The sequence below is a fragment of the Panthera leo genome, chromosome A2, assembly GCF_018350215.1.
Source record: "Panthera leo isolate Ple1 chromosome A2, P.leo_Ple1_pat1.1, whole genome shotgun sequence".
In the NCBI taxonomy this organism is placed as follows: domain Eukaryota; kingdom Metazoa; phylum Chordata; class Mammalia; order Carnivora; family Felidae; genus Panthera; species Panthera leo.
In genome coordinates, this window is record NC_056680.1 from 95,444,368 (window position 1) to 95,465,286 (window position 20,919).

The following is a 20,919-nucleotide window of genomic DNA, read 5'->3' on the forward strand; positions in this document are numbered from 1 at the left end:
ACTTGGGCTGCTTCCAATCTTTGCTATTGTAAATATAATGCTGGAATAAACATTGGGGTACATGTATCTTTTTGAATTAGTGTTTTAGTTTTCTTTGGGCACATACCCAGGAGTGGAATTATTGGATTGTATCGTATTTCTATTTTTATTTTTGAGGAATATCCTACTGATTTCCACAGTGCTTGCATAAATTTACATTCCTACCAAAGTGTACAAGGGTTCCTTTTACTCTACATCTTCTCCAACATTTGTTATTTCTTGTCTTTCTGACATTCTGACAGGTGTAAGATGATGTCTTGTGGTTTTGATTTGAATTTGGGGGGAGAATATATTTTAAGTACCTAGCAGAAATGGGCATCTATTGCAACAATAAATTAATTAAATATATCTATGAAAGCCCTCTTCTTCAATTAGTCTTGTGGGTTCCAGTTTAATGTGTTTTAATTCAACTTCAATTCAATTCAGTTCAATGACATAAACTTTTAGCCATAAGAAGCAAGACCCCAGTTATTTTATATCTTTGACTAACCCTTCTGACTAACCTTGCAGTTGCCATGATAGACAATACCCCATCCTTTCTTGGTGACAGAGGCTTCTTTACTCCAGGTTTCACTCTTCCTCCTCCTTCTATAGTCCAGTAGGAGAAATGGCCAGGACATTTAAGCCAAATACCTATACATTCTGATGAAGAAAAAAAATTCTGGGTTTCAGCAATAAAATTTTGTTTTAAATATCTTGATATTTATCTCTGAATCTTGATGTCCTTCTGTCTTGGCCACGGTTCCTCTCACGTGGCCAGAACCACATGGTTAGTTCAGAATCCTCCATTCAGGAAGTCCTGGGCCATGCCCAGAGCCACCAGCTGATACGAATGTTCCCTGTTCACATTCTCTGATTTCTACTTCCAGGATCCAGTTTGGGAGCGGGAAGAAAGAAATTAAAGACAGGAATTAAAACAAAGAGAAATGAAATTGAGGGGGGGAGGGAAGGAAGGAAAATCAGAGGAAAGGCACCAGAAAAATGGAGAAAAAGAAAAGAAAGTAATTGAAAAGGACAGAACAATGTTGAACAAATGGAATTTCAGTCAAATAAATGATTTATAATGTTAGGCTCTCCTTATATAAATTTTTTTCTTTTATGTTATTATTTAAACATATATAGCAAGCAGTGTAAATTTATGTAAAGTAAAAGACAAAAAATATTAAGCCTCTCCACCCACTACTCCTTTCTTCTTTCCAGTAGTTGCTACCATTGATAATTTAGTATGTTTTCTACTGAATATTTTCTTTGCATAAAGAAATAATGTTTCTATTCACATAAAGAATCATACCATAAAAACTGACCTGTGATGTACTGCTTTTCAGCTAATAATATGTATAGAACTTTCCCCCATGTATTACATATAGATTTATATCTTTGCTTTTTAAGAGTCACAGAGTGACCTAATTCTATTTGACCAGTATTTACCTGGTCACCCATTGATAAGTGTTTAGGCTGGCTTCTTGTTCTCTTCCTTTAAACAGATAATTTAAAAAAGAAAAAAAAAATCCAAAAATGTTCTAGAAAATGTTTGAATATCTTACTAACATAAAAAGTTTTTGGCAATGCTATAGTATGTATAATTACTAATCAGTGCTTACACTACATAGTGCTGCATAAAAATGATAAGGGTACATGTGAGGTGACATGCTGAGTTCTTAAATGAGAAAACAAACCTTTTATGTCTACTTCCTTGTTCAGTTATTTAAGCAAAGGCAGCAGCTTGGTTAAGATTTCGATCTGACATTATCTGTCTGCTAAGAAGAAAGAGATATTTTTAGTAAGTTAATAAAATCATAGGCTATGGAATTTTAAAAAATTAAAGAGCTTGTTTGGTCATGTCCTCTCATATACAGATTAAACAATGGTGGCTGGGCACAAGAAAACAGTGTTTGGTTTTGCATGGACATGTACACTCACATTTTGCTAATATCAATTCTAGGTTTGTAACCTAGTAACTAAATATTCTTTCATTTATTTAAAATTATTTCACCCATTGTCTTGTATGGGTAAGTGAACATGACCAGGGCTCCTACAGAGTTTTGTGAGTAGCACCATGAGCCTGTGTAAGAGTCTTGGGCATTATCAAGGCAGCTGCCCAGCAAGGGTGATATTGGCACTGATAATCTTGAAGAGTAAACAAGAATTTTCCAGAAGACAAAGAGACAGATCATGGAGGTTTTTCCATGTATAGTATGATATTTTTATTGTTCAAATTGGGACTTTTTGAGAGTAGATGGCTTAAAACAAATGCAATTTTAAGTATGTATGTTGGAAAAGTGGGGAGGTGATGAACAATTTCCTTCATGATATGGGAAACAAAATCAAGGATGGATATGGAATCAAGCAAATGTCTTTGTCTATCAACATCCAATTATGACTATAGACAGGTTAGTCTCTACTACTGAGGGCTTTATTTTTTTTTTAATTTTTTAATGTTTATTTATTTTTGAGAGACAGAGAGAGACAGAACATGAATGGGGGAGGAGCCAAGAGAGAGGGAGACACAGTATCAGAAGCAGGCTCCAGGCTCTGAGCTGTTAGCACAGAGCCCAACGCATGGCTCGAACTCATGAACCATAAGATCATAACCTGAGCCGAAGTCAGATGCTTAACCAACTGAGCTACCCAGGCGTTTACTACTGAGGGCTTTAATCTAAGAATCAGAACTTGCAGTTGGTAAATTTTTTAATATGAAAAATCATAAAGTTAAAAAAGTGAATTTAATTAAAAAATATATTAAGTTATATGTTAATTAGACTAATGAAATTTCTCTAAAATAGAATTGTCTGAGACTATGTGGTTTTAGATGGTGGTCATTGTAAACAGGAACCTCCTTCACCAGAGACAAAAATATATAGGACCACCCTCTTTCTTAGATATTTATGGATACTCAAGGATAAAATTCATGTTTAATTTCTCTCTCACACTGTCTTTTTAAAGTATGCCCAGAGTATCATTAAAATCTCTTTCCAAGTTCTCTTGCTTCTTAACCTTCCTTCGCTTCTCTTTAATCTCCTGAAGTTGGTATTTCCAAGGGTGTTTCCATCTGTTTGCTCTTGATCTCATCCTCTTGCATTCATTTCCACTTGTTCCTCATTTCCCTAACAACTTCAATTCTATTCGGATGTCCACTGTTCTCACACCCAGGCATGTGCCTCTGGGAGTATTGACTTCATCTTCATGTCCAGGGGAGTAAATTCTGAGTACTGTATCAATCAAGATAATCTCATACCTCTTGACAGTAGTCCCTTTAGGAAAGGACATGTGGTATAGCCAAGGAGACACTACTGGAATTCTGGTGGAGACTGCTGGGAAAGGTTTCTTTATACTAAAAAAACAAAGCGAAACAAACAAACAAACAAAACCTAGGAAAAGGTGGCTTTTTCCATGTTCTGGAGTTTGTGGTGTCTGGATGTAATTTCTGCAATTGCTGCAGCCATCTGTAACCATGAGAGCAGAGTGGAGAAATAGAGGAGAACTTGGGTTCTTGATGATGAGAAGGAAATCTGGGAAGAGCAGATAAAAAAGGGGGCCAGCCAGATGTCTGAGACTGGATACTCCCCTTGCATACTTTTGGCTTCTGGAATCTTGCTTGCCTCCTTTGTCCACCAACTGCCCGCGTAGCACAACCGATAGGTTCCCCCCATTTTATTTCTCTTTGAGTCCCTTTAATCCCACCCATAAAAGGAGGCCAGCACCAGGTCAGCCTTTGGAGGTGACTCTGCTGGGCCAGCACTGGTCCGAAATAAACAGTCTTTTCTGATTCCCCGAGTGCGTGTGGCTTGTCTCTTCCTGGGCACTAACTGTTTGCTGTAACAATGATACTCTTGAGTCGTTAAATTAACCATTCCTGGAATCTACTTTGCATCTCAACTTCCTGTCATTTGAGATAATAAATTATTCTAAGTCAGTTTTAGTCAGAGTTTTCTGTTATTCACTGCCAAAGGCATTGTAAAATTCAAATTTATTTCTTAAATCTAGACCTCTTCTCAAAGTTCTCATCCTGGATATGCAACTGTTTATCAGACATTTCTATTTGGAAACCTTAACTAGTCCTGACAAGTGACCTGTGGGTCATACACTAGTTATTTTATAAGTAATAAGGATAAAATTTTTTAGATACAGTCGTACTCTCACAACTTGTCTTCCTGAAGAACAAAACAGTTTAAGGTCTCAGTGAACTGTAGGAAAAATAACTCCCAAAGTTATCAAGTGCCCCTGAGAATCAGTCTCAGAGAAACTTGGTTATTGGAAACATAGTAATTTATTTGCTTTCTATGAATGTGGTCTTCATTAAATATGCAGAGGGCAGGTAATCTAATTCAGTACAACTCAAAAAACATTTATTGTCTGTGTTCTAAAGCACATATGTCAGGATGGATGCCATATGGGACACTCAGAAGAATATGTGATCCTGAGAGTCTCTGAAGTGTCAACCTCCTGGGACAACTGCTTTATGTAGAATTTAAGGAGCTGACAGCTCCAAAGCTTCAGAAATCTTGTCATTAACCTAAAGTGGAATTTTGCTGTAGGGAGGAAGCAATCTGCCAGTTTATGTCCTATTGTATGGCAAGCAGTTGAGTTGTCATCTTCCCTAGGAGTATATTCAAGTGAGAAAGTTCTGACCCGAAAATGAAATAAACTGTTTGCTGGGGAGCCAATAGTATTTGAAACTAACGAAGTTCCTAAAGTAGGACTGACAGAAGAAAAGTTGGCATGCCCTCTACTCCAGCATGCTCTGTCCAGAGAAATAATGTGGTACGTTGCAATTGACCCTGGACTTTGGAGCCAGAAGTGCGGTGTAGGGATCAGCTCTGCCACTCACTGGTTTGGTGATTTTCACAGTCTTTTAACTTCCTGAGTCTCTGTTCTTCATCTGTAAAATGGGCATGCTTATGATAGCCCACAAAGTTGATCTTGTGAAGATCAAGGTCAGTAATGGGTATGAAAGTGTTTATAAACCTCAAGGTTAACATGGTAATGCCAATAAACATTGTATCTCAGAGATGAGAAGGACAGAAAGTAACAGTGTTAAATCCAAGTGCTATGTCTGATTTCCACGTCTGCTTGCGAGAAAGAAAGCTTTGCTTTTTTTACAGCTTCATGAAACTAAAACATATACATTCATGTATATTTGAACATGAGCTTTAGAGGAACATATAAGAATCACATAGGAATTCACAGGCATACACAGTAATATAGAAACAGAAAATAAAAACTTCCTAAAAACAAATTAAATCTTTAATAATATATATAGTAAAATACTACCCATATGCCATGTACTGTGTTATCACTCAATTTTATTATTTTAACAAAACCTCATAAGGTGCTATGATCTTGTAAAACTGATCACATGGACTATCTTTGAGTGTACGTGTGCAGTTTGTTTTAACTGAAATTGTCTTATTAACATGGAAACACAGAAATGGTCAGAAAAACAAGGGAAACTATGTCTTATTCATAAGTATTTTATTTTTCTTTGTTTAAAATTCTATCTGTAGGATATACTCTTTAATGAATACCAGGAATATAATTCTATTCCAAGTGAGAAGCAGTAATGTAAAGGTAAACATTTTAACAAGAGCTCAGCTAAGATTATGTTTAGTAATAAGGAAAGAACTTCAGGCTGGTTTTTAAAGATTAATTTGTTAATTAGGTAAACACCTGGGTTTGGTTCATCACTTCCCTTGGAAACTTGATTAATTTATGAGATTTTCATTCCCATTTACTAACAAAAGCAGTGAGTCATCCAGTGTCACACACCAATGACAGCAAAAGTTAATTGGATTCTAGATCCTTGTGCATTTCTCCCTTCAGCAATTCCTTGTTGCTTTGAGTGGAACCATGCTCTCAGAGAGTCTGTGTGTTTGTGCAGGGGAGAGAGCAATACAGAAATGAGAGGCATTACAAGTGGTTGGAAAGTGAGTTGGAAAAAACAAAACTATGTGTTTGTGTCTCCTTTGGTTTGTGGTAAGATACTCTGGAGGGATACACAAAGGTAACCAAACCAAAAACACAAATCAAAAAAAGGAATGCAAACACCTGCCTTGGTGCATATGCTCTTTATAGGACTTTGGTGTGAATCATGTGAGTGTGTGATTAACTATTGTAGAAAAGGCTGTATAAGATGGTCTGTGGTTTAAAGTGTTCCAGGGCTGGGTCTTGGGAGGGGAACACAGAGGTACAGCTGCAGCTCACTGTAGTCAGTCTGGTCTCCAAGAAAGAGATGCTTGGGCATGTGGGGGTGGGGTGGGGGAAGGGGATTCGAGATGGAGAAAGGAGGGGAGAGGCAGATGGACCTGTGAAGAGTGGTGGCTGGGAAAGCTACTGTCTCCCAGCCCTGCGATGGGGCTGCAACCTTTCTTTGGCTCTGACAGTTACATCTTGCATTCAGTTTAGAAGTACCTCCTTAGACATCTACCTGTATATGCCGTGTGATCTTGGTGGTATATAAAACAATACTAAGAGATGAAGGGGAATTCATCATGCTGGTTATTAACACCATTTCTGCTTTCAGCTTGCCTTTGTAAACTCACATTGTTCCTTCATCCTGTTTTCTGTATCAACTTTATTTTTTTGGAATATTTTCTTGTTACATCATGCATTTATATGAGCTGAATCATATAAACCATAAATCCTTCCCAGAACTGGAAGGTGTATAAATGAATACATGCATAACTAATCTAGGAAAATGTTAATAGGCTATTTCTGAGAGAGAATACAAGTGATTTTGTATTATTTTTCTAGACTTATTGAGATATAATTGACATATAACATGGTATATGTTTAAGGTGTGATGATTTGGTACATGCACATGTTGTGAAATAATTTACCACAATAAGGTTAGTTAACACAACCATCACCTCACATGACTGCAATTTTTTTTTTGCTGTTCTTGTGAGAACATTTAAGATCTACTCTCTATGGGTGATTTTAGGTATCTTATGGTTAGCCTTCTGCATTTCCAAGTATGTATGTACATATATGTATATTTACAATGGGCATTACTTCTTTTTCTAATTAGATAAAAACAGTTTTTGCCAAATGCAAAAGAAAATATTTGTGGTGGGACTGGTGGACTTTTCCAGCAGAAAAAATGCATAAGGTGGCAGAGAAAGAAGACCAGAAAGGGGCTGTGGGCTGTCTTAATTTTCCTTTTACCATCCGCTTCTGTGAAAACCCGGAAAGTACAGTGTAAAAGTAGTGGTTCAGTTGAAACACTTTGAAAAAGAAGTGTATAAAATAATAGTGTACAATAATAGTAGTTTCAAGTCAGTAAATACAGGTGTATATCTTCTTTTTTAATAGTTACAGTGTGAACCACTGCATGGATCTCATGTCATTTAAAAACCCCCGATTGTTGAATATTTGGGTTGTTGCTACCTTTATTTGGCCAAAATGAAATCTTAAAGTGTGGCACTGCCAGGTCAGAGTGTTTGTAGCCAATGTCATTACACACAAATATCCATCTTTCGTCCTCCAGATCCACCACACTCAGATGACCTTACTGTCCCCACTCCCTGGGCCTCTTGCATCCTGCCCAGCTCCCTTGTGCTACTTTGTGTACTTACTTCTCTCTAGGCCTCAGGCCACCTTCCCTTCACAGTTTCTGCAACCTGATGCTTGGTCATCTGGCAGTTTTATATGGTACCATTTATCTAGCAGTCTTGCCTCATGACGATTGGTATCTGAATCAGTTATTTCACTTGGAGGTTGTAAATTGGTGTTTTCTGATTCTACCACTTGGTCTCTAACTGATTTTTAAAAAATGCTTATTTATTGAGAGAGAGCACAAGCAGGGAAGGGGCAAAGAGAGAGGGAGAGAGACAATCCCAAGCAGGTTCTGTACCATCAGTGCAGAGTCCAATGTGGGGCTTGATCATGACCCGAGCCGAAATCAAGAGCCAGCCACTTAGCTGAATGAGCCACCCAGACACCCCTCTATCTGATTTTTTTAATACAGCAATATACAAGTAGGGAGATCTTTCCCAGAATCAGCAATCAATAAAGTAAAAATTTCAAGCCTGAAAAAAAAAAAGCAATGAAAGAGCAAGATTCTTATTTTAGTAGCTCTCTACCATCTATACTTTATTGCACATTGAGAAACAAGGATAAAAAATCTAATTGTACAATCTGACTTTTATGTCAAAATTTTGCCCTAACAGACAAAGAATCAAGGCCACATAAAAGCAAAACCAGAATAATTTATTTGAATTCATCTTTCCTTGAACAAAAATAAAAATGTCATTTCCTTCAGTGTTTTATTTCTTTTCAAAAAAGCCATTGGTAATTGACAACCTAGGAGAAGGCAAGTCTTGCTGTTGTGATGGTCACCCTTATTCTGTGGTACAAATAGCAAGAAGGAAATTTGGGAATAATATTTTTTAAAATTAGTATAGTAGTTTGGCATGAATGAGAATTTAATAAAACAAAGCCTGCTGGAAATTTTACAAACATGAAGTTTCCACATTCGTCACTCAAATAGGATAGTCAATGTTGTTGAAAGTGGAAGTATAGATTAGAACTAATTGAGCTTTTTAGAGAAATTTGATATGAAAAGAGTGATTGGAAAGTCCCGTCTTTTTCTTCCTCTCAGTCAGCATGATAAAGACTGTCCACTGAGAACTATTTTCCCACCATGTTCCTCTGTAGCACAATGCATTGTGTGTATGCTGGGAAACCTTCAGTCCAGTTTTATAAATGACTATATTCTGCATTAAAAAGGAGTAATGAGTAAGAGGTATTGGGCTTGATTTCTTCACTGATTCCGGGTGAATATACATTTCCACTTTTTTTTCCTCAAAATGTTCCTTCATTATTTCACTCCAGTGCACAGCTTTACCCAAGAATGCTCACCTGGCAAAGAGATGTTACAAGATGCATAAAATATTCTACAGATTTCCAGTTCCCCAGGTAGAAGAACCTTAAACTCTTTTATTCCTTTCAATAGCTTCAAATAACGAGTGTTTTAAACTAGTTCAAGAAAATTACATTTATAAGCCAGTAAGTGTAAAGAGTAAGCAATCACTGAATTCTGTAGATAATTTCCTTTTGAAAGTAAAGGTTTAGTAAAAGGTTTACTTACTCAAATGACTCAACAGCCAAGTCATGGGTTTATAATTTTTTTTTTAAATGTTTATTTATTTCCGAAGGGGAGAGAGACAGAGCGTGAGTGGAGGAGGGGCAGAGAGAGAGAGAGAGACAGAATCTGAAGCAGACTCCAGGCTCTGAGCTGTCAGCACAGAGCCCGACACGGGGCTCCAACTGACAAACTGCGAGATCATGACCTGAGTAGAAGTCGGACACTCAACCGACTGAGCCACCCAGGTGCCCCGCCAGTCATGGGTTTAAAACAAACTGTGCCTGGAGCATTCCATGAGGTCAACAGATAGCATTTAAATAAATGTACCCATCAGTTCAATAAACAAATAACAGCTGAGTACTAAAATACGAAAACAGGTCAACTTACCAATTTGTTAAACACCAGTCCAATTAGGTAACAGACACATGCAGTAATGAAAACAACACTGCTAGAATAATCTAAGAGCCAAAGAAAGAATTTTTTGGCTGTCTTTTCTATTACAGAAGCAACTGTCAAACAGAGGTAGAAAAAAGCAGTAAGTTATTTTTCTTTACCCAGAGTTGGCACTTTCACTTTGGGAATGGGGGAAATGAGAGAGATTCACTAACCACCTGTAATACTACATATTCATAAAATTGATCGTTAAGTTTAACTGGACTTAAAGAATAAAGTGATAGGCAGTCAGGAGAGAAAAATAGCCTCTGTATGTTTAGGGAATACTTGCTTTATTGAGGAATATTTATTCTACTAAGGACCATGAGTCTTTAGCTAAAATAAACAAACAAGAGTCCACTAAACTATGGAATCCTTAAAAGACTGAGCCTTACTTAACCTCTATCCTTAGCAGATAGTTAATAGTCTGGAAATGTTTATAGATTGGCTGTAAATAAAATAAGTGTATAACAGTTTCCGATGAAAGAAAAGAAAGCACTGTACTTGTTCATTGTTAAAATTTAGAATAGGTAAAATAAGTCGGTATTCAAGGAAAATGACACTTTAAAAAATGTTGGCTCCCCTTTAGTATGAGTTGGAAGAAAGGGAGAAGAAGGAAATTTTAAAAGAGATTTTAGAGAGAAGGGAGACAGTTTTCCAGAGAAAGAAGAAAAAAGAAGGAAAGATTCAGAGAGGCAGACATCCAAGGATGGAGGTAAAGGAAAAGAGAGTCTTTGGAAGACAAAGATGCACAAAGGGAAGCCAAGAAAGACTAGGAAGACAGGAAAGGAGGTGAAAACAGGCAATGGAGATGGGGAGGGGGACAGGGGGTGTGAACTTGGGTTCTGGGGTTGCTGCCCCTTGAGGGAGCATGTCCTCAATAGCAGTTTCGAATAGTCCTTTATGTGCTAGAAAAAAAAGCATTTCTGCTTTATTTTCAACCTTCCAAGTTTATTTCTGAAATAAAGTTTTATATTCCCAAGAAACCCTAAAGATATTGCTCATGTCTGAAAGCAGTCTAGTTTCAGAGGGTGATTTTCTTTTTTAACTTAGAGATAGTGTTTTTTTCCCTCCACACACAAAACTAACCCAATCATTTTATTTTGTGTTCTGAAACTGTAGCTGCCATATTCTACAGTTTTATAAATAAATCAGCATTTATTTTATATTTGGGAGCTTTAAAAGATAAACCTCAAGTTTTCATTTGTATTGTTTGCCTTCTAATTGGAAAAAAACAGATAATGCAGAGTGAAAGACATATAGAAAAACACATGAATTTAAATAGGATAACATTTTTAATTGGATATAATCTCAAAATTGGGAAGCAGATATACTCTGAAAACTCCTTCTGTTCCTTATATGTAACAAAGAAAAATATCCCTTATTTTCTATTCCAGAAGTAAAGAGAGTCAGGTATCATTTTTGAGAGGTAGGGTTTTGTTTTGTTTTTTAACTGTCATGGAATAATATTCCGACTCTTGTGTTCTACTAGATTAATAATATAATTCTTTAAAACATTTTCTTTTCTTTTCAAACCATAAGTTCCTAGCTCTGTCAGGGTCTGCTTCTAAATTACCTGACTCCCTTTTCTCCAGGCACCCTGGGTCAAGAAGGAGTGCATTGATGGGTCTTCTGAGATGTCTCACCACTTAGCCCTTAAATGACTACAGAGTCCCCCCCTGCCACCCCCAGGACTGGTCTCCTCCTGCTAAGATGATTTCCCATGCATTCATCCACTGCTAGCTGTTATTTTTGGTATTTATCCAGAGGTGTGCCTGAATTACTTTGCTAGCACTGTTTCTTTTGCCAGAGGGGAAGTTCCTGCCGTGTGGTTATTGATGTTCTTTTCAAAGTCAATAAATGACAAATAAAGAAACGATGGAAGATGATTTGTGGCAGTTATGCCTGTGGGCAACTACAGCACAAAAAAGGGAAGTTCATTTCATTATTTCAAAAAGCTGTAGGCTTAGTTTCTCCCTGGCTGGGAAGGGAGGGCAACTCCTTAGTGTCAGCCCTGAGGTTAACTAGATAAGTAGTTTCCTGGCTTTGGCCTCAGCTCAGGTTTTATCCTCTCTGGGCGTGAGGCCAGTCCTTGCTGTGATTCTGTTCACTTGAGAGTAGACTATGAATCTGTAAGACGTTGGGCATTTGATGGTGACAGAGCTGTGCATATTTTGTAGGTTTTTTTTTTTTTCCTGGTCCTATTTGTAGTAACAGATCATTGGCTCCAAAACCACCACAGTCATTGGAAAATCATCAAGATAACCAGAAATGGCTTGCAAACCTGCCTGAAAATCTCTTTCATACCCAGATGTAGATTCACTGGGGGAAACACTGGATTCCAGAGCTCTGCGCCTAGTCCGCTGGCCCAAGTGCACAATCCTAGGAGATACTTGTGTTTATCTATTTTTTCCCTAAAATTATTTTCCAGTGGGGAAATTTCTTCAAATGTACAGAAGCTGTAATTTCCTGTTTTAATTTATTTCTTCTGAGTCTTTCAATAAATTCTGGGGAAAGCAGGGACTGAATGCTGAGCCTCTCCAAAGTAGCATCACCAAATGCAAGTTCATACTTACTCTGGACAGTCGTGCTGTTGGGCAGGGATGTGCTGAATGACTTCGTAAATTGTACTGTTCAAATCTTGTCCTGATACACCATCAGAGGCTGGAACAGACCTGCTTGGCATCTAGAAAATGTGGCACATTAAAAAAAAAAATTAGCAGACTAGTAAATAGCGTGTCTACTCTACTGCATGGTTGAAAACAATTGGAAGTAGTGATGATTAGAGAACTAGATCTGGTTATCTTCCCTACGATGTTCATTTCTCCTTGCTACAGTTTCCTGCACTTACCCTATGGTAGTTTGTGTGGCAGCATAGCTATGAAGTCAGAAGAGGAAGAGCTTGACAAAAGCTATCGCTTTTTTTTTCTTCATTTAAGAAAAAGAGCTGGCAGTACTGTAAAGGAAATATAATAGAAAGAAAAAATAGCAAAAGAGAAGATATCAGGATAGCTTAGAACCAGAGAGCATATATGATTATCTTTTATATTACATCTCAGTTAGCTTTTTGACACTACTTGCCAATTATACATGCAAGGATGGTTGAATAGAAAAAAATAATGCACAACCAAAAGCCCTGATCACACTGCAAATTAATAAAGACAAGTACCAAGAAATATAGAACACAAAGGGAGATGTTTTGGTTTGAATGCAGTAGTGGGTTCTAAAAACTAAAGGCTTGGAAGAATGTGGAAAGTATTGTAGTATATTTCTGCCTGGTAAAAGCCAACATGCATTTTTATTAAAACTGGCATTCATGTTTTATTAACTCCCCTTTCTTGTATCCGATAATGTTCTTTTTCCCTGTAAACATTGCATTCCAATTAGTTAGGTAAAGTCTGGTTCCCCTCCTCATCCCGAGCTATTCCGATTTTCATCACATTTCCTATTTTCAGGCCTCCCTGTTTATACAGCTCCACCTAGAAGACTCTTGCCCTTGATAAATCATCTGACAACTCATTCCAGTTTAGCCTGCTATGTTACATTGGAACATCTTAGCTTTGTGTTTTCTTTGGAAACTGTTTCCATTCCACTTGCTAAAGTTCTCAAAGCGCAGCCCTAGGATATGTGATTCATCCTCTCATTTATGTGCCAAGGAGATTTTGGTTTACAGTTTGTACAGATGACCCTTGCACAAATCAGCTTTGAACTGTGCAGGTCCACTTATACATGGATATTTTTCAATAAATACAGGACAATACTATAAATATATTTTTTCTTCCTTATGATTTTCTTAACATTTCTTCTTCTTTTTTTATGTTTATTTTTTTTATTTTTGAGAGTGTGTGTGTGTGTGTGTGTGTGAGAGAGAGAGAGAGAGAGAGAGAGAGAGAGAGAGAGAGAAGTGGGGGAGGGGCAGAGTGAGAGGGGGACAGAGGGTCCAAAGCAGGCTCTGTGCTGACAGCAGACAGCCTGATGCAGGGCTTGAACTCACAAACCACGAGATCATGACCTGATCTGAAGTCAGACACTTAACTGACTGAACCACCCAACATTTTCTTTTCTCTAGTTTATTTTATTGTAAGAATACAGTATATAAGACAACTATGCATTAACCGACTGTTGATGTTATTGGTAAGACTGTTGGTCAACAGTAGGCTATTAGTAGTTAAGTTTGGGGGAAGTCAAAAGTTACAGGCAGATTTTTGACTGGGTAGGGTTGGCACCCCTAACCCCCATGATGTTCAAGGGTCAAGTGTACTTGAGATCAACTCTTGATTTTCTTTGGTATGGGGGTGTCCAGGACCTATGATAAAAGCAATCTATAGATAATAACTTACTTACTTAATATTACCTAAGTTAATATTAGAGCTGGCAACAAGTAATAAATTTGTTCCTTTCATGCCCTTGCTTTCTGTCCAATTCCTCAAAGAGGTGCTAAACGGACAGCAAAATTCCAGCAAGTAGAGAGAGGAGGAGGAGTCCATGTGTACGTGTGCCACAACAAGCCAAGAGATTATTCTCATTTTTAAAAACCCCAAAAGTTAGTAATTGAGTTTGTTTCCCTTCTTAACTTCAATTTTGATATCTTGGTTTTAATATTATTTTTCCCTTTCTTCTCAAAGCCATTGCATTTGGCTGCTAATCTTTACACAGAACCACCATGCCAGCTTCTTCCCACATAGGTTCTCCTACACGTGTCCTGCTGCTCATGCTTTTCTTTCTGTTGTTGGTGTTGATTTCTCACTTTTTCCCAAAGCACCTGGCACCAGCAGTTGAAGAACCTTCACTGATTCCTCAGGAATTTTCGGCTTTGAAGATTGGTATGGCTCCAAATTACATTATTGTACTTATGACAGAAATAAGTGGGGCTGATATGTAGTCAAAGTGTTCATTTCTCTGCCTCATGTTCTTAGGGATTATAGTATTTTGGGCAAATAGAGGTCCTCTGAAATAACATCTTGAAACCGAGTACTGATTAATCACAGGCTAAATTTAAATTTTTTACATAGATCCCACTCCTTTCTAATGAATTCCTAGGAATAAAAACTGCGTTGTTTTATTAATTAAAAAATTTTTAATGTTTTATTTATTTTTGAGGAGAGAGAGAGAGAATGCAAGTGAAGGAGGGGCAGAGAGTGAGGGAGACACAATCTGAAGCAGACTCCAGGTTCTGAGCTGTCAGCACAGAGCCCAATGAGAGGTGGAACTCACCAGTGATCATGACCCGAACCGAAGTTGGCCGCTTAACCGACAGCCATTCAGGCACCCCCAAACTGCATTATTTTAAATAAAGAAACTCCCAGCTTCAAAAATTCAATTCTAAGTCTTATTAGCTCTTCAGTTTCCTGCTTTCCTACTTAAAAGCCACACCTGAGAGGGGTGCTTTCTGCTGTGGTGAGAAGCTGTTTGAAATAATTGATCTACAAATATTTATTTTTGTCTTTTTGGTTGTAGAAGTGAAAGGTGAGTCAATGCTGTCTGAGACTGAATAGGGCAGTGCAAAGCTTTGTGATGATGTGGGAGCTGGTGCTGCCGACTTGCCCTCAGAAGGATGAAATCCAATCAGTCTCCCTCTATTACTCACATGGCATTTGTGAAATAAAGTCGGTGGCTAGGAAAATTACTGGATGAACCGTACACATTGATAGAATTCACTAAACAGGTGAGGTAACTAATCCCTAATGACAAATAGTTCTTTAAGAAGAAAAAAAAAGGAAAATGCCCAAAGCAAGTAGTCTGTTTATGGTCCCTTCCCTAAGTGAGCTATTATAGGGGAACTAGGAAGCAGAGGCCTTACAAAATTCTATAAAAATGTTAATGAGCTGATTAGAGAACATTCTTTATGTCTGTTAAACAAAACTGATTGTTTTAAAAGATCTTGTCTTTGCACACTGAAAAACAAAATGTTTCAACAGTGTAAAAGCTCCCCTTCTTGCATCGCAGGCAACTTTAGGATAAAAGTAAAGATGTGCACTTGCATAATTTGGGTTTACATAGTACCTTTCTTCTGAACAGCATAAGGGTATGATCAATTGTCTCCGCAAAACATGAGGGGAAGTGAAGAAAAAACTGAGGTATAGACAGAGAGTTCAGTGAAGTGACAGGCTGTAGCCATGAAGGTGATGCAAAATGATTTAAATCAGGGTCCCCGATTCCCTATTTGTTCGGTTCTCTTGAACTTCAACCTAGCTGGTTTTCTCTTCACTGAGCTTACCAGGTAAAGAATGTTTACGAATTAGTGTAACTTCCTAATTCGTGTTAGCCTTATTTATAAAGGCCACAAAAGATGCTTTAGCTCCTCAGATCCAACAACATCTTTCTTTACAGAGCGAGCAAACTCTGCTGAAGGTAGTGCAACCACTTGACCACCCTGCCCAAGCACTTAAGTGAATGCTGCTTACACCTCTGGTTAATCAGCCATTAGGAAAACCAACCCTGAGAACACCAGCAGCATCTGGAAAAGCAACAAATTCATATATTCCGAAGTCTTCCAGAGCATCTTCATGGCCTGAAATGTAAAACAAATACTACTTACAAATCAAATACCTCCATCTGCTATTGTAGTTTTTTTTTTAAGACTTTGTAAAACTTACCGTTATTGTTTGTTTCAAGTGATATGTGTATAAAACCAATTTAACATTTACTAATTCCCTGTGGTCATATTGTCAACTAAGCAGTGTTGGAAATCACTCATTCTGAAGCTGAGAACTGGAATTGAATTGGGACAATTATTCTTAAAGCCTGATGTGGGAATGGTGTATCATATAGTCAAATAAACGCACGTGGGCAGTTTTGTCCTTTGTAACTAACTCAGAGAGTTAGCACACCAAGGCTTCAGCCTGGGAATCACAGCATCTCTTAGTCTACACATAGTATTTATTACACCCTGTCAGATCTAAAATAGAGACCACCAGAACTACTAATATCAATGTATAATGTATATTATTCATTTTAAATTATTATATATAATGTACTATTGTAGCTGCCCATATGTACAAAATATAATGCAGTGTAATATCAACATCACCCAAACTATCATCTGTAAAATGATGGGAGTGGGGTGGTTGGGAGGAACCAGATGGTCTCTGGGGCTTGATAAGAGGATGCAGACCCACATTCACTAAGCATCCTGGCATATTAGGCACTCCACCTACATCACTGTATTTAATTCTCCTCGTGGCCCTGGTGGAGGGAGGGGGCAGTAATTACCTCCATTATATAGATGAGGAAAATTGAGGTCAGAAAAAATTAGTTAATTTTCCCAAGGTGACATTGGGAAAAAGTGGCATACAGGGCACTGAAACCCAGCATCATGTGACTCCAAGGCCTGGAGGGTAGCCCCATTCTTAATTTATAACAACTCAGTAGGGAATCAATAGTGAAGGGCAATAAGGGGGACAGCTGGGGTCAAAGAAGCAGCAAACCTGCCAAACTTCCCTGCCCACTGCTCCTGGGGAGGGAGCTGCCAGCATTGTCCCTGCTTTAGGAATGAATGAAGTGAGAGGGTCTTGGGCATTTTCAAAATAGTAAAAGGATCAATAAATTAGGATTCAGAAGAACTCAGTGATGGTGGGCAAGTGACTTAATCTCTGAGCCTTGGTTCTCTAGCCTATAAAATGGAGTTCAGTGCCTTTCAGGTTTATTTTACAGATTTGTATGACTTACAGTAAAACCAATTCAAGGGATAGCACTTTGTAAAATGAGGGCACTATTCAAAGTTAAGGGATTGTTTGCATTATAGCAGTTCATACCTTATATGAATTATATTACATCAATAGTACATTATATATAATAATTAAAATGAGCAATATTAATTAATATACATTAACATTACATTAGTCCCTTTCAGCATAGCCATTACCTGAAAATGTTTGAGCTTTCCTGTATTCTGTTTCTGGTCTGAAAAGACAAAGAGGCATTTCTGTTACTGATAATAACTGAGGAAAAGGCATTCAAGAAAAAATTATATTTGTAGAAATGTATGTATTACCTGCCTTCTAGCTTCTGTTTTATAACTAAAACCAAGAGGAAAAAAAACACAGTAAGGTAATTTTTAGCACATATATAAAACCATTTGTAAATTTTCTTTCTAATTTTAACCTACCTTTATAGGGTTGATATTTTTTCCATAGGAAGAGAAGACACATGGATATAATTAAAAAGAGTGATATTCCGGTTATACTTGCTAAAGGGGACAATGATTTCCCCTTTTGTGCAAGCTTCTCGAGTCCTAAATAAAAAGACATATTTTAAATATTTTTATTAAAGATCAATAATAAGTTACTATATGGTTTGACTTTTTTATGCTTTACCTGGGGACATTACTGCATCTGTATATTATATATTACTTATTTTATGTTTATATGTAGAGAGAAAGAGAGAGAGAGAGAGAGAGAACATGAGAGAGCAAGAGTGAGCAGGTGAGTGAGAATGAGAAAGACCAAGCAGAAGGAATGCACTTATTTTAGGACACAGAGCGATTTGATCACAATGGCCTAAATTTGCTAAGGATATAAATGTGGTAAGCTGCCCAGGATACAACTGATGTGTTGAAATAGATGTCGTATATAGCTTATGTCATACTTTCCAATAGTGTTCACCACCATTTAACCATTTAACTTTGATCTCATCGTATCAAATATCCCCAGATGCTAAGTGGTTCTCTCTCTTTCCTTTTGTCTCACTCTTAGTATAAACCAGGTACGTGGATTTTCTAGGCAGGTGGTATGTGATTTTTGATTCTAGATCTAGACTAGAACACCAAAAACTTATTAGAAAGATTATTTTTCCTTATTTTCTCTCTTAATAATTTATATTCTCCCACTGTTGGAAAGCTGGCCTTTTTAGTTCGGAACTACTTTAGCATCTGGGTGGTCTCTTTGTGAGGTCTGAGCCTTTCTTCAGTTACTCTGCTCCTACCTCACAGGTTTGTTCTTTCTAAAGAGCTGGGCAACTTTGGGTGAGCCACTTGACTGATGGCCTTGATTCTCACACTAGTGAAATGAGGTTAGAGTGAGAGGCCTTTAAGTTTTGTTGTTTCTCTAATACTCTAGAATTTGGGGCAGCCAGAGAGTCTTATATGAAGTGTATTATGTAAATAGGACACTATCCAGTGGCCTACCAGTAATTGAATCTCAAAAAAATGTATTCACATATATACATACAAAAATTACAAATTTTAATGGTATAAAGGAAGTGTAGCACATAACTTAGAAATAATTATAAAATATGCAATACTCTTTACTGTTAATTACACATAGCTGATTCTCAGGAAATGCACTTGTTGCTTTTTGCTAAACTCTCATATTTTCCGTCTATGGGTTAAATTCAACCATATTTTGAAAAAATTAGACTTTAAATAACTACTATGATTACTATGTAATTGAACAAAGAAATAGGTTACATCATAAATGAACAAGTTTAGTTTTAATATGAATGTTGGTTGATATTTAGTGTGATGAAAAGGAAATGACAGCATACATTGGAACTTCATTCATTCATCAATCATGTGAATAATGCTGGACTGAATAATAGTTTTTGATGCTGGAAGAATATTTCCTCAATTTTTTGTGCCATAGATAATGTGATGGCTATGGACATAATATACTCTTAAATTTATTTGGCATTATTATTTTCTCCATCACTTTCTCTTTTTTTGTCTTTTTTTATTTCAGAGAAAGAGAGAGAGTAACGTGGGAGAGGGGCAGAGGGAGAGGGAGAATGTTAAGTAGGTTCCATGCCTGACTCAGGGCTCGATCTCATGACCATGAAATCATGACCTGAGCTGAAATCAAGAGTCGGACACTCAACTGAGTGAGCCACACTGGCACCCCTCTCCATCACTTTCTTAAGTGTAGACAATCTTACTATAGAACAACACATCCAGTGAGTTTTTTATAAGTAGTATTTTCATGATTAAGAAATTATTATATTATAAAATTATAATATTTTATAATTTTCATTGAGATTTCTTTAAAAATTTTTTTTAATGTTTATTTATTTCTGAGATAGAGAGAGACAGAGTGTGATCGAGAGAGGGGCAGAGAAAGAGAGAGAGAGGGAGACAGAGAATCTGAAGCAGGCTCCAGGCTCTCAGCTGTCAGCACAGAGCCCGACACGGGGCTTGAGCTCACAAACCATGAGATCATGACCTGAGCTGAAGTCGGCTGCTCAACCAACTGAGCCACCCAGGCACCCCTTCACTGAGATTTCTTATTTGACCTATGGGCTATTTAGAAAACATGTTGCTTTATTTATTTAAGTTGGGAATTTTTCTAGTTTTGTTTTCTGTTATTGATTTTTAGTTGAAGTCTACTCTAGAGGACAGACTCTGTTTGATTTCAATCTTTTGAATACCAAGATTTTAGAAAGATGACCATATACATGGTCATATGAAAAGAGGGTATATTCTACAGTTGTTGTATGTTATATTCTATATTAATTCAATTAGGTCAGATTATTTTTCTCTATTCCTACTAAGTTTTTGCCTGTTTGTTCTATTAGTTACCAAGAGATGTATGCTAAAATCTCCTACTCTGATTATGGATTTTTCTACTTTGTTAATTTTTGCTATTTATTAGATACACTTTGAAGCACTGCTAGTAGATGCATACAAGTTCAGAATGCTTACATCCTCCTGCTGGAGAGACCACTTTACTCTTTTTTTTTTTATTATTAAAAATTTTTTTTAATGATTTTATTTATTTTTGAAAGAGAGAGAGAGAGACAGCATGAGCAGGGGAGGAGCAGAGAGGGAGGGAGACACAGAATCCGAAGCAGGCTCCAGGCTCTGAGCCGTCAGCACAGAGCCCAATGTGGGGCTCGAACCCACAAACTGTGAGATCATGACCTGAACCGAAGTCGGACGCTCAACTGACTGAGCCACCCAGGTGCCTCGAGAGACCACTTTACTCTTATGAAATGTCCACTTTTTTAATCTAAAGTATTACTTCTTGTCTCAAAAAATTTATCCAATTCTTATGTAATTTGTCTGATAATAGTAGTGGTATATCAGCTTTCTTTTGGCTATTTGTATGGTTTATTTGTTCATCCTTTTACTTTCAATCTTTCAGTATCCTTATATATACAATGTATATCTTATAATCATCAAATAGTATTTTTTGCATTGAATAGTATTTTTTAAGTTTATTTATTTATTTATTGAGAGAGAGAGAGTATGAGTGGGGGATGGGAAGAGAGAGAGAGGGAGAGAGAGAATCCCAAGTAAGCTCCACACTGTCAGCACAGAGCTGGATGTGGGGCTCAATCTCACAAATCATGAGACTGTGACCTGAGCTGAAATCAGGCGTTTAACCTACTGAGCCACCCAGGTGCTCCTGAATAGTATTTTGTAATCCAGT

The 20,919-nt window shown here is 37.3% G+C and overlaps 1 protein-coding gene and 1 long non-coding RNA gene across 4 annotated transcripts in view; one reads left to right on the forward strand and one right to left on the reverse strand.

Moving 5' to 3' along the window:
• The window catches only part of LOC122207707, a 47,735-nt gene extending 29,986 nt beyond the window's left edge, over window positions 1-17,749 (forward strand). Inside the window, exons 3-6 of one of the 2 annotated variants that reach the window (XR_006196976.1) lie at window positions 8,872-8,955; window positions 14,316-14,379; window positions 15,014-15,221; window positions 15,887-17,749. This is a non-coding gene — a long non-coding RNA (uncharacterized LOC122207707). The remainder of the gene's footprint in view (window positions 1-8,871; window positions 8,956-14,315; window positions 14,380-15,013; window positions 15,222-15,886) is intronic. The other variant, XR_006196977.1, reaches the window with a different exon arrangement.
• HEPACAM2 (HEPACAM family member 2) overlaps window positions 8,864-20,919 on the reverse strand; it is a 42,129-nt gene continuing 30,073 nt past the window's right edge. The window contains exons 5-10 of one of the 2 annotated variants that reach the window (XM_042917819.1): window positions 17,664-17,789; window positions 17,550-17,574; window positions 17,421-17,458; window positions 15,994-16,067; window positions 12,133-12,242; window positions 8,864-8,898 (exon numbers count right to left, since the gene is read on the reverse strand). In XM_042917819.1, the coding sequence (XP_042773753.1) occupies window positions 8,895-8,898; window positions 12,133-12,242; window positions 15,994-16,067; window positions 17,421-17,458; window positions 17,550-17,574; window positions 17,664-17,789 (377 nt within the window). In that variant the 3' untranslated portion in view covers window positions 8,864-8,894. Of the gene's footprint in view, window positions 8,899-12,128; window positions 12,243-15,993; window positions 16,068-17,420; window positions 17,459-17,549; window positions 17,575-17,663; window positions 17,790-20,919 lie in introns of those variants that run through there. The other variant, XM_042917813.1, reaches the window with a different exon arrangement.